This window comes from Artemia sp. Qi Xiang Cuo, chromosome 14 (assembly GCF_049724085.1).
Source record: "Artemia sp. Qi Xiang Cuo chromosome 14, ASM4972408v1, whole genome shotgun sequence".
Classification (NCBI taxonomy): Eukaryota; Metazoa; Arthropoda; class Branchiopoda; order Anostraca; family Artemiidae; genus Artemia; species Artemia sp. Qi Xiang Cuo.
Window position 1 is genome coordinate 14,441,176 of NC_142807.1, and position 13,404 is coordinate 14,454,579.

General features: G+C 35.8%; 1 protein-coding gene across 1 annotated transcript in view; it reads right to left on the reverse strand.

Annotated features, from left to right (window-relative positions):
- Rhp (GTP-Rho-binding protein rhophilin) overlaps window positions 1-13,404 on the reverse strand; it is a 182,141-nt gene that overhangs the window by 115,655 nt on the left and 53,082 nt on the right. Inside the window, exon 2 of the mRNA XM_089100617.1 lies at window positions 9,612-9,727. Coding sequence (XP_088956743.1) covers window positions 9,612-9,727 — 116 coding nt within the window. The remainder of the gene's footprint in view (window positions 1-9,611; window positions 9,728-13,404) is intronic.

The window sequence follows — 13,404 nt, forward strand, 5'->3', positions numbered from 1 at the left end:
TTCTTAGGAGGCTGTAAAGGGGAGGCTTTGAATAGATTGGGACAGAAGAAGAGCTAGCGTAGCAGTGTTGGCCCCCAGCAGCTTGGTACTGTATTCAGTTGTCAGTAGCAGAAGCAGTAGTAGTAATCTTGGTCTACTTTGCGCAGACTGGATTTTGAGTTTGAATAATTAATAAAATTAAATTATATATATATAAAAAAAAACGTATGTCAGAAAGAGAAGCCAAACCACCATGCTTATTTTACCCTTTGTCGCTTGTAGAATTTGTTAGTGGTTGATTCGTTTGGTTCTAATGAACCTGTTTAAGGGGAATTCGTAAATTTAATCAGAATTCTTCCACCCCACAATTTTTGTATAACAGTTTTTAAGTTTTTTTTTCTAAATTAGGTGTTTTATATTTATTCAAAATAGATTTCCATGGTTTAGAAAGGTTTTCAAATGCATTAAAGTTAGGTTAGGCTATGTTAGCAAACCCTTCTTTTTCTTCTGTCCACATTTATTTTTAAATTTTGCAGCAAAACTATCACCTTTTATGGTCCTCACGTGTACATCTCATGTGTGAAATTTATTTGAGATTTCTTATTTTTTGCTACAAACAAATTCTCTTCGATCCACTAAATTAACTAGATTCATGACCAACAGTTTTTCGAATAATTTTTTCCCCTTTAGTCACAAATTTGTGACTTTCCCCTAAGTCACAAATAGTTTTTTTCCCTTTTCCTGAGAAGTTGACATTTTTCTACACGAGGGGATCAGAACACGAGGACCATAACTTACAGGTGGGAATTTCTGTTCGATTTCTTTTATAGGCTAATTATTATTGTACCTTAATCTTGTTTATTATTTCAGTTGATATTTAAAGTCGTTCAAAACAGCATTTTTTTATTTTTAATCCTTGGGACGGACGGATATAGAATTAATGTTCAGCGGGCACCAACGAAACTTGGGATTATTCTTTTTCATCTCTTTAAATAGTGCTACTTTCAATCTTTGGGGGGGGGGCTGTGTTACACGTCCCTGTTCCCCCTCATCCACCCTGATCCCTGGTTAAAAGCATTTCAGACATATCATTGTCTTTACACATATGCTCAACACAGAATACAGATGCTCACAGAATTAAGTTACAAGTCATAAATTCAGAGAAGAAACAGCTGTTGAACACATCTTAATGAGAAGTGATACTATATACGAAAAAATAGTCAAATACTTGTCACTCGCCATCTAAGAGATCATTAAATCCAAACAGAAACGGTTTGTCTTTTAATCACTGTTTAATTGAAGTCAATATTGTTTTTGTATTCAACTACGATCAACCAAAGCGATTTTAGATAGGACTCAGATATGTGGTGTCAAAGCCGTACCCAGGGAGGAGGGTTAGAGGGGTTTGGACCCCCCCCCCCCAAAAAAAATGTTTTTCTGATACACAAAAACGGATATAAACAAATTTATTATGCGTTTTTTTGTAAACCCCCTCCCCCATGAAAAAAAATCTTTGAGTAAACACCCCCCCCGAAAAGAAATCCCGGGTACGGCCTTGTGTGATGTGCCCTGTGGTGGCAGAGTGGATTGATTTCTGATGACAATACGTGCTCAGGGGTTCGATGTGTCGCTATAATAGGGCCCGGAATTGCGTGGAGATTATGTACTGCCGTCTCCAAATAACTAAAAAAGAAGAAGGAGGAAGGAGGTGAGGTAATGCATATTCGTAAAAATTAATTTGAGAGGAGGTCAGATTCAGCAAAGAAATCATAAATTGTAATATAATAGAAGATAATATGGAAACTACAAGAAAAGGATAGAATCATGGAACTTCATGGAGATTTAAGCTAGAAGTCCCCCTCACCGGCCCTGTAAAGTAGAAATTCGGCTAGACATTTTTTACTTTCTAATACAATTTGACTGAAACAACTGTTCTGTGACATGTGTTCCGAGAAACGTGATCCATTATTGCTGTTTCGAGGCTTTAGTACAGAAATCTGTGGTTTAATCGGTTTACTAGAGGTTAGATGAAGCAAAGCAAGATCTATGAAAAGAAGAAACATTTGAAATTAAATCACCTGACAATTTTCTATCCAGTTGGCAGTGGTGAAAAGAAATAGTGTGATCTCTTGGTATGTGAAGAGCTATGACAAATACTAGTTTAATAAAAATAATTTAGAATTAATTAGAAATAATAAAAAAAAATTAAAAATAAAAAAATTAAAACACAAGAAATTATGTTTTATTTGAAATGTCTCTTCATTTCCTCTTATATTTAACTAAACTTGCATTCTTCTTCGCTCAGACTATTTAAAAATTCCCAAAAATTTGGGCCCTCATTCACATTGTCCTTAGCTTTCTTTTGAAAGAAAGCTAAGGAGAAAGCTTTCTTACCTTTCTTTTGAAAAAAAGCTATCGTCTTTAATTAAATACCGTCTTCATTCGTTTTTATATTACCGTAATTACTTTCAAATTTATTTTGGTTTTATTTGATTTTGTCTCACCAAAATCAAAAGCTACCGTCTTCATTTCCACCCTTTTTGTATTTATTTGTTCAGTCTCTTTGTTTGTCAGATTTATTTTGGTTTTATTTGATTTTGCCTCTGTGATTTATTTATTGTGGCTGTTCATTTTCGTATTTGTGTTATCGTCTTCATTTCCACCTTTTTTTGTATTTATTTGTTCAGTCTCTTTGGTAAGCTAAACTGGTAAGCTAAGAACTGCAAATGAGAAATGGGCTCAAAATGCGTGTCTTCGCGTGCCAGCTAAGAACTGGTTAACAACCATCGAACATGAGAAAACCATCAAACATGAGAAAATAAAAGACGGACTGAGTGTTTCCCATATATATTTTTTTTTTATCTATACAGGTGATGACAATTTGGACACGCAACTTGACTCATGCAACTAAAACGCCCTTTGTAAGAATTTCCGGATTAGGCCTACCCGAGTGCATTTATCGAAAAAAAAATTCCAATTTAGGGACCATCGGTGCACGTGGACCGGGCCAAAACAATTATTTTGGTTTAAGCATTTTTGGACGCTGAAATTACTAAAAGTGTGATTTTAGGCCTAAATTTGCTATATTTTTTACGGCTAGGGGATCAAGTTTTAATTGGACGAGAGTGGTAAATGGACTTCAAATTTTGTGTTATGGAGGGGGACAAAATACATTTTCTCTGGTCCCAAAAAAAGAGTAGCCTATAGGCTAGAATAGCCTATAGTTTTTCTTTTTTTGTCTCTGTCGTCCGACATGTTCTGGCTTGTTTAAATATAATACAACAAATGTAACGTTTGAAGAGGGTTCTAGATTAATTTTCATTCGCCATTGCCATACTTTGGCCAGACATCTGTGGCTCAGGTTTATTAAAAACGACATTAGTGTTTTTGCAACCAAATTTGGCGGCGTTTTGCAACCAAATTTAGAGAATTCAAGACATCGAGCTTTTTTTTTTCTTTTTTTTTTTTTTTTTGACCCATCTGATCAGGCAAGTATGCAGAATTGAATTGGGGTGGGGGTCGACATATTCTGAGGGGGAGGAGTGTGGAATTTCAAGGAATGTCAGAAACAGACAAGTGAAAGGGGGAAATATAAGAAGCTACACGGTAAATCATATAAAAGACGAGATTTTGCGGGAAGGGGCACGGATTCTGAGCCCCTTCTCCATTCAACATATGAATCTGAAAATATACTGTAGACCGGAAAGATACCCCTGATTACCAACTATTTCGTAACCTTGCGATACAGAGTGAAAGAATACGACAACACGTTTCTCATCCGTCATATCGAAAATAGGATATAATAGACCCAAGAAAGAGTAAATAAAGCTTAGATGGGGGAGTTGTACGGAGGGGGTTTCTGCTCTGCTGATTCTTTAGTCTATACAACGATAGTGTGAAATTGTGGTATTGATCTATGTATTTACTTGTCTGTCAATTGTGTAAATGAATATCATCCCCTTATCTGTATTGTTGCAGCTATACTCGGGTGGATTACTATTAAATTAGCGCAATACACACGGTTGCGATGTTCAGCGTACCGAATTTGTTAGTGAGTTGTAAATTGATCTGCCTAATCATACATGAATTGCAACCACCGGTCCAGATCGCATTTTCATTTACCCCCCTCTTTTAAGAGAGTATAGAACTGTGCGAATTGTTTGCATCGTTTTATTCCGCGGTCAAATTATATTTTAGAAAGCAATCTATTGGAATAATCGTTGCAAGAAAAACCTGCAATAAAGGTATTAATCCGAAGTTGGATAATTGCAGTTCAGGACCCAAGGATTAATTGCTCTTAAATTTTGGAAACGAAACTAAATAATAAAAAATAGAGTTTAACCAGAGTACTGACAAAAAGCTTGTGTTAAAAACGAAATAGGACTATCTATCACAAAGAGGCAACTCTCACTAAAATAGGGCCATTAAAATGGGACTTGGAAACTTCATATTTTTAAACATCCTAAGGCACTTCCTAAGTAATTGATAATAGCAATTTAGCAGGGAGACACGTAAAGGGGGTCAATTGCTATCTAAATTGATCGCAAAGCGTGGTTTCTCATTGAATTTACAATATTTAAACTGTTGTTTTTTGGGGTTTAGGGAGGGAAAAAGGTACATAGGTTAGGTTACGTATTTAATATATGATATACTTTACCCCCCCCCCCTAATGTGCAAATGTATAGCCCAAATTTGTTTCATAAATATTATAACCGGGTATCTGTCTCTTCCGTTTGACTAGTTTCCTTGATAGCGTCTATAGCAATGTGTACCATTAAGTAAAACAGTACCCATCCTAACAACAAAGAAAATCTTGAAAAATCGCAGTTTTCAGGTGAAAAAATCTAGAATGGGCCCGGAGGGCAAAACGGTTTTTATATTGATGTTTTTAAATTATATTAAATTTTATATTACTTATATCATTAATGTGTTAATTAATGTTTTATATAACTGTAACGTACTTTATTCTTATTCATTAGTACCAACTCTTGAAGAAAAAGGAAAAATGAATGTTGTTGCGTAATCCGCATCTGCTTAACACAAGAATTTGCAGTCCGCAGCCCGACTTAAATCGTCCAGTATTCAGTTGAACGATCATGCTCCCTGCAATTGGGCATGCAGGGGGCTTGATACCTAACTACAGAAAAACATATACCAGCACTTTGGGAAGCGTAGCTAATCCCCGTCTCCATAATAGTTGTAGCGATGGCTGCAGCACGGTAAAGTACGAACCACCCCCTCCCCCCATACTAACCGACAGTTTAAAAAGCGTTAAAAAACTGTATAGGGATGAAAACTATTATAGCCTTAACTTAACAGTAAAATTTAATCAATAGTTTATTAACGATAATTAACTTTATTGTAATTTTTTTTCGGGAATTTAAAAAAAAATAAGCTTAAAATCTCTGAAAAACGACGGCAGATTGAAGTGAAAAGTGCACCAACACAATTTCCGTTGTCCAAAACACTAAACTTTTTTTTACTACTGCCAGAGCCACAAGAGGCCGGCCATCCGGCGGACTAGCTTGTGTTTTTAAGCACAATCCTAATTTGGTTTCGCCGGTGATTTTTTACTCGGATGAGTTTTTTTTGGGCTGTTCGTATGGGCACTATAGTTTTCATTAATTCTTATATGCCTTATGATGACCGTTCCTCTAGATCGATGGCTAGATTTGCTAAAGCCTGTAACACGTTGAAGTTTCTAGTGGATAATATTCTTTCTATTTCTCTAGATTATTTGATCATGGGTGACCTCAATACGGATATAAATAACTCATCAGTGAGATGTGATTTGCTGTTGGATTGCCTTCCATTTTATCATATTATACCCAAAACTCATCCGTATTCTTATATTCACCATTCAGGCAGTAAGAGCAATATTGATCACATTATTTGCTCACCTAGACAAGTATTATTACATCAATAGTGTTTGTACATGCTGAAGAACAAGACTTAGACCATCTCCCTATCTCACTTACTCTTACGCTGAATTTAAACCCTGCAAGTTTCTGCAAAGTACCCCAGTCTTCAAAATGGTTTGAAAAAAGTAATTGGAAGAAAGCTGATGTTCCTCTTTATGCGTTTACACTAACAAGGCTGCTGTCTGCTATACGAGTTCCCTATCATCTGCTTCAGAGCTCTATACAAGGGACTTGCAAAAAGGACCTGGATTGCTATTATAATCAAATAATTAAATGTTTAAAAGATGCCGAGACAGTTGCAGTGCCGCTGCAACGTGTTAGACGTGGTACGCAAAAACCTATTTGGTCTTTAGATCCTAATTTAAAAACTTTGAAAAATACAGCTAAGTTTTGGTTAAAAGTTTGGAATGAATGTGATAGACCGTCCTGTGGTATTGTTTCTGACCTTAAGCATAAGACCCGCAGGGAATATAAAAAATATCTTAAGTCTATGCGTTATCGTGGTATGGATTTTCCAGTGTCAAAGAGAGAATGGCGAAAAGTTATTAATTCTGAGTCGATTAGAAGTGATGTACCAAATAGTGATTGTTTTCCTGCATCTGCTTGGCATGACCATTACTCGTCTATTTTTTCTAATGTTAATTAACGTGTGCATTCTTTGTATTCTCAGTCTCTTTCTGCTATTTTTAGTACCCCTCTATCTCAGCATCTCTGTGTTCCTATTTCTCTTTCATCCGTAATTGAAGCAATTCAGAAACTTAAATCAGATAATGTTGATAATGACGGTACAGTTATATATTACCTTTTATTAGATTGCTCCCCCCTAATTAACCGCAGCCGCCTACTTCTCCAGATGTGAATTTGAAATTCTAGTGTATCGGAGAGTTTTTTGTGTGGTACTGTCTCTTCAATTTTAAAGAAGGGAAATTCTCCTGTTATTTGCTCTTCTTACCGACCTATTACTGTCTCTTGCACTTTTAGTAAAGTTCTTGAGCATGTTTTAATACCTTTTGTGACTAATAATATGCTTGAGAGAGATAACCAGTTTGGATTTAAGCCCGGAGTAGGTTGTCAACATGCATATCGTGTATTATCTTCTTTGCTCCTTGAAAATTCTTCTAAGGGAAGGAGTATATATCTTTGTACTTTAGATCTATCAAAAGCTTTTGATAGTGCATGTCATAGTCAGCTTTTTTCTGCTCTTCGTGGTTGCGGTGTCAATCTATCGGTTATTTTGCTTCTTCGGTACTGGTACTCTAATTCTTTTCTTCGGCTGAAATCTCTGCCTGCATCTAATATTAAATTGAAAAGAGGTTTAAGGCAAGGTGGAGTTTTATCTCCGACCCTTTTTAATTTGTGTATTTCAGGAGTTCTGGCAAAGATATCGGCTACCTATCTCTCCGGTTTTTCTGATGTTTCCTACCTGGCTTACGCTGATGATCTGCTTCTTATAAGCCGTACTAAAACTGGTTTATCTAACATGGTTTCTCGTGTTGCTTCTTCTTTTTCAGACAGAGGCCTGTCTCTTAATGTAGATAAATGTAAATGTCTTTCTTTTAATAACACTTCTAGTACTTCCCTTTGCTGTAGTGGATTTACTATCCCTTTCTTAAATTCTATTCGATGGCACGGTATTTTTATTACTAATAGTCTTCCGAGCTTGCGCCAGTGCAAAGTCTCAGATATTAATATGCAAATTAATTTAGGATATGCAAAAATTGTTGCCAATAGAGGTAAATATAATAAATTCGCGTTGGCCAAGCTTTACTCAACTTTTTGTGACCATTCAATTCTTTTTGCTTCTGGAATTTTCCTCCTTCTGAAGAAAACTGAGTTAAAAAGAATCCGGATTAATTATTTTCGATTTTGTAAATTTTTGTTGTTTCTTCCACCTTGGACCAAAAACTGAGTAATTATTAATAAATTTCTTGTTCCCAATATTACTGAAAAACTGGAAGCACTACACAGAAAACTTTCAAATACTGCTTGTATCCGTTTTTCTCCGCACCATCACCTTATCAGGTTTTTTCAGTCCTAAGTTATTTTTCTTTTATTTGTTTAGTTGTTTTTCTCTGTCTGGTCATTCTACAATTTAGATTTGTAAAGAGTGAGTAAAAATCCAATAATGATAATATTAATGCCTGCTTATTATATTCTGCAAGTTGTCAGTTTTTTTTCTCTTTTCCTCTTTTCCCCCTCCTTTCACGTTATTTTTTTTTTTGCTCTCGTTTCTTTTAAATTATTATGTGTTACACTGTATTTCGGTAATTTTTTATTTATATATTGTCTTGTGTCGCATTTTTTGTGTTTTTCCCCGTGATACTCCACGTATTGTACCTCTGTATAGTGTGGGTTAAAAATAAATAATAATAATAATAATAAACTAGAGACTTGCAGTCCCCCCCCCCCAATGAACAACAAGGGAAATTGTTTTTTTGCATGGTTAGCAGTGACATGTACTCTATCATTTTTTTTTTTCCACCAAGGCTAGCGGGCTATCAAAAGGTCGCTGAGAGACATCCAATGGCTAACGTGAAAGATATTGCCCATATCTACGTCCTTTTTTAGATTCGTATTAATAACGCCATCGTGGAGTGCCGTAAAACAATAGAAATGGCCCTTTTTGGTGCCATGTCTGGAGTGGAAAGGCTGAAAAGCATAACAGGAGTACTAATATAATCTCCAGGGGTCAAAATTTTTCACCAGGGGTTTGCGATCCCCTCATTTGGACACTCTCGATCACAGCCCCACTTAAAAAGGGAAAACTAAAAACCGCGCTTTGAAAAAAAATAGCGTATAAAAAAAAAGTTATCGATTTTAATTTTTTTAAAGAAGTTAATTTTTTGTCTGCAATTTCTTTAAGATACAAGTGATAGTATACCCCTAGGAGTCTTCATCTATGTGACGAAATTGCATATAGGCTACCTCATGGGAAAATTTAAAGGAGGTAGGAAGTTAAGCTTAATTAATTACAAGTGGAGTTTTCCTTACGGAAGTAAAGAGTGTAGTTGCAACTTGCAATGAACAACAATTATTGCTTCACAGATAACGTAAGAAATGTCTTCAAAACTAGCTCAAACAAACTGACTCATAGTATTTTTTAGTAGGCTATATGTAGGATTTTAAAACTATCGTCGTTATAAAAACTGAGCTTCATTGAGTTTTTGCAGAGATTTAGTATTTTATGCTAAAATTTATTGATATTATAAGACTAACTGAGAGCTTTATAAACTAGTCTCTTATTTTCGCAGGCTACTTAAGGATTTTCCTGCTCTTAAGAGAATATCATGTTTTTTTTTCGTCCGTCACGTGTTTTCAGTAAAGCGCTAGTCTTTAAAACTCTAAAAATGTCGGGGAATATCACAAGTCAGTTTATTTGAGCTAGATTTGTAGATGACATCTTGTGTAATCTGCGAAGCTAAAAAAGACAAAAATTTCGGGAAATATCACAGTCAGTTTATTTTACCTAGATTTATAGATACATCTTGTGTAATCTGCGAAGCCAAAAAAGACAAAAATTTTGGGAAAGATCACAATTCAGTTTATTTGAGCTAGATCTATAGATACATCTTCTGTAATCTGCGAAGCAATAATTTTTTGTCTTTTTAAGCTTCAGCTTCGATTTTTACTTCCGTAAGAAAAACATTTTATTCAAATATTAAATACAAGATATGCATCCCAGAATACAATAAATAATAAACTACACCTTACCTATAAAGATTTTCGGCACCATCTCTGAGTCGTAGTTCTTTGTTGATTTCTAGGTTGATCTTTGTCCTTTTTGTCTGTAACTTTGACCTGCATGTCGCGCCACGGGGATCAGAACCCTGGAATCGACAAATGATTAGCTTAAAGGCTTGAATTCAAACCGCAAATTTGCGGTTCTCAATCTTCTCAATCAATCCTATTATTCACTCTTAACTGAGTAGTTTGTTTTCTTTTGTCATATTTGGGTCAAAATTATGCACAGACTGAACAATACAGCTTTACCTGCTGTGGTGAAGTATTGTGCGGTAAGACACACGACTTCAAAAGTAAAAATTCGAAGTAAAAACTTCGACCGTGGCTCACGGTGTGCGGCATACGCTCATCTAAGGAGTAATTTGAGAGGCAGTCGAAGGTCAAAATCATGTAGGCCTACTCGCGGTGGCGTGTGCCACACATGCACCACCAGGTGTTGAAGCCCGCTATGGGTGCAGCGAAGAGGCATGATGCGGCAGAAGTGTAACGGGCTTGATGGAACAACTTGTTCTGAACAAGTGGCACTCCAAGACGTGTACCACGTGGTTGCAAACGGGTGACCCATCCTAACAATTTAATTTTTTAAAGTACAAAATTTGGGACTTCTGCTATCAGTTTAGATTAATCTTTCTCACCTAGCCGTAGTCCGAAAACCAACACACACACACACACACACACACACACACACACACACACACACACACACACACACACACACACACACACACACACACACACACACACACACACACACACACACACACACACACACACACACACACACACACACACACACACACACACACACACACACACACATATATATATATATATATATATATACATATATATTTGCATATATATATATGCATATATATATATGTATATATATATATATATATATATATATATATATATATATATATATATATATATATATATATATATATATATATATATATATATATATATGTGCATATATATGCATATATATTTATATATATATATATATATATATATATATATATATATATATATATATATATATATATATATATATATATATATATATATATATATATATATATATATATTTTTATATATATATATATATATATATATATATATATATATATATAAGTTGAATTCCTAATTTACTTTTTAGCTTCCCACGACCGACATTTCCCTTATGACGTTTTTAACAACTGTCAGATCTCCACATCTCCAAAAAAAGATGAATTACTTTTCCAGGCTATTTGTATAATATCAACATTAACTAAGTTTTAGCTAAGCTTTTCTAAACAGAACTCAAAACCCTTTGAAATCTGGAGTAGAATCAATAAAGGGTAAAAAAACGCCACCACGATGGATCGACCGACGTTTACAAATTGTACCTTTTACGGTCTATTATTGAATGACAGACAAACCATCCGTTATTATCAAGACAGAAAGCTCTCAACTTTTAAAATCACATCCTTCTCTCCCTTTATTACAGTTTTTTTCTGTCACTACTTAACAATAGTGGTTCAAAAAGGGTGAGGAAAAATTTCCAATTTCAAGTGCTCTTTATATCCTCAATTCCCTCGTAAACCTAATAGTTAATGAGTAATTGAATCAGAGGGGTAAAAGCGGGTGTAATACTTGAATTCCAAAAATCAGGACCGACTGAAGCAATAGGTCAATTGCGTAGAGTATAATTGGATTCCTCTCACTTTTATTGTTTAAGGCAGATGTCATAGGCCTACCATTGTCAAGGCTTCTTTAATGTTATTTACCTATCGATTAATCCAAACAGAATTTGTACCACATGGTCCCAGCTTCGTTTCCATCATTCTTATAAACAAAGGTCCAATAACAATAAACAATATTTCAAACAAAGTGCGTTACTGAAGTCTTCAGTTCAGTGGCGGATTTTTGCGTTAATTTGACCCAATTTTGCGTTAATTAAACTTGCTTTTAACGCAAGTTTATCGGATCAACCTCTTTTGCCCACTTCCCCTAAAACATTTTTTTTCGGATCAACCTATTTTGCCCCCCCCTAAAAAATCCTAGATCCGCCCCTGCTTCAGTTACAAATTAGGCATCTTGTGCAGTTGTAGTTTATTCTACTGCAGTAGAATATGGTGATGTATCTCATGATAACTAAAACGTTTATAACATCGCAGCTTAATTGAGTGTCGATCATTGAGAAAAACATGGCGTATTAGAAACACACAAATCGCCATGGACGCACGGGGACTTTACTGTTCAGCCCCCTTCCACCATATGTGAAACATTAGATACTACTACTATTAACAACTCATCGCAGCACCAAGCCGCCTCAGGCCAACACAGCTACGCACGCTCCTCCTCCACCCCAATCGATTCAAAGCCTCCCTTTTTAAACCCGCCCACAAAGTTCCCTTTTCATTTCCCAAATCTTTATTTATGACGTACTTCCAGACCAAAAGAGGACGACCAGCTTTCCGTTTATCCTTAGATGGTTGGCCGAAAAGAACAATCTTCGGCAATATGTCATCCTTCATCCGCACAACATGCCCTAACCACCTCAACCTTTCTTTCATTATAGATCTAGAAAGTGGTATTGAACCACATTTTTCGTAAAGCCTATTGTTTGAAATACGGTCAGTCAGCCGGGTACCCAGAACAATCCTTAAGCAATTTCTCTGGAAAACATCTAGCAAATCTTCATCCGCTTTTCGGAGCGTCCATGCTTCAGAGCCATATTTGACCACTGTCATCACTGTAGCTTCTAAGATTCTAATCTTGGTTTGCAGACTTATCTTCCTATTCTTCCAGACTTTTTTTAACTGTGAAAAAACACACTGAGCCTTGGCTATTCTATTTTTAACATCTTCACTGCTCCCACCTTCTTTACTAATAATACTACCAAGGTAAGTGAAGCTGCCCACCTGATCAATCTTTTCATTACCCAACGTCACCTTTTCATCTTCACTTATTCCTAGCCTTAGTGACTTAGTCTTCTTAACATTAATTTTCAAACCAATACTAGCACCCTGAACTCGCAAAACCACTAAAACTTCATTCATTTTGCTCACACTTTCATCTATGATGCTTAAATCATCAGCATAATCCAGGTCCAGGAGACTTTTTCCTCCCCATTTGATTCCGTGGTCTCCCATTGCCTTTCCTGTGCTCCTTAAAACAAAGTCCATCAAAATAATCCATATAAAGGGGGATAAACATCACAGTATAAAGATATAGCAGTAAGTTTACCGCAGATAATTTCTGGCTCTTCATTCTCGGTGCGAACAAACAACTCCTCCCACTTATTCTTGCATTAGCGCGTACAAACAGCTCCTCTCATTTGATCTGCCATCAGCGGTCCAATTACCCTGGAACACGTATTTTGGCAGAAACTTTCTCAAAATGCCTTTGAAACCAACATGAGACTTCGAAACCTACTTTTAATTCCTAAAAACTTTGCACTACTAAATACCGATTTTCATATATGTATTGAAATATATTAATTTAAAATTAGCTTCTTAAAAATTTAGTGTTCCTACGTTGAAGCCAAGTTTCGCGAGAAATCTGACTTGTCTACCCGTGAAAAGATCTAATGTCGCTTATGTTTCTACGCTTCTCTGGAGCACTCGCACCTCGGTCCGGGTTTTTATAATAGTAGTAATCAATGTTATACTTTGCCTGCGCCCCTAGGAATTTAAACGTTATTTGCTTGCGCCTCTACACCTTTTCAAAGAGAGTGACTATCCTCTCACATGTCCTTATACTTCTACGAGGC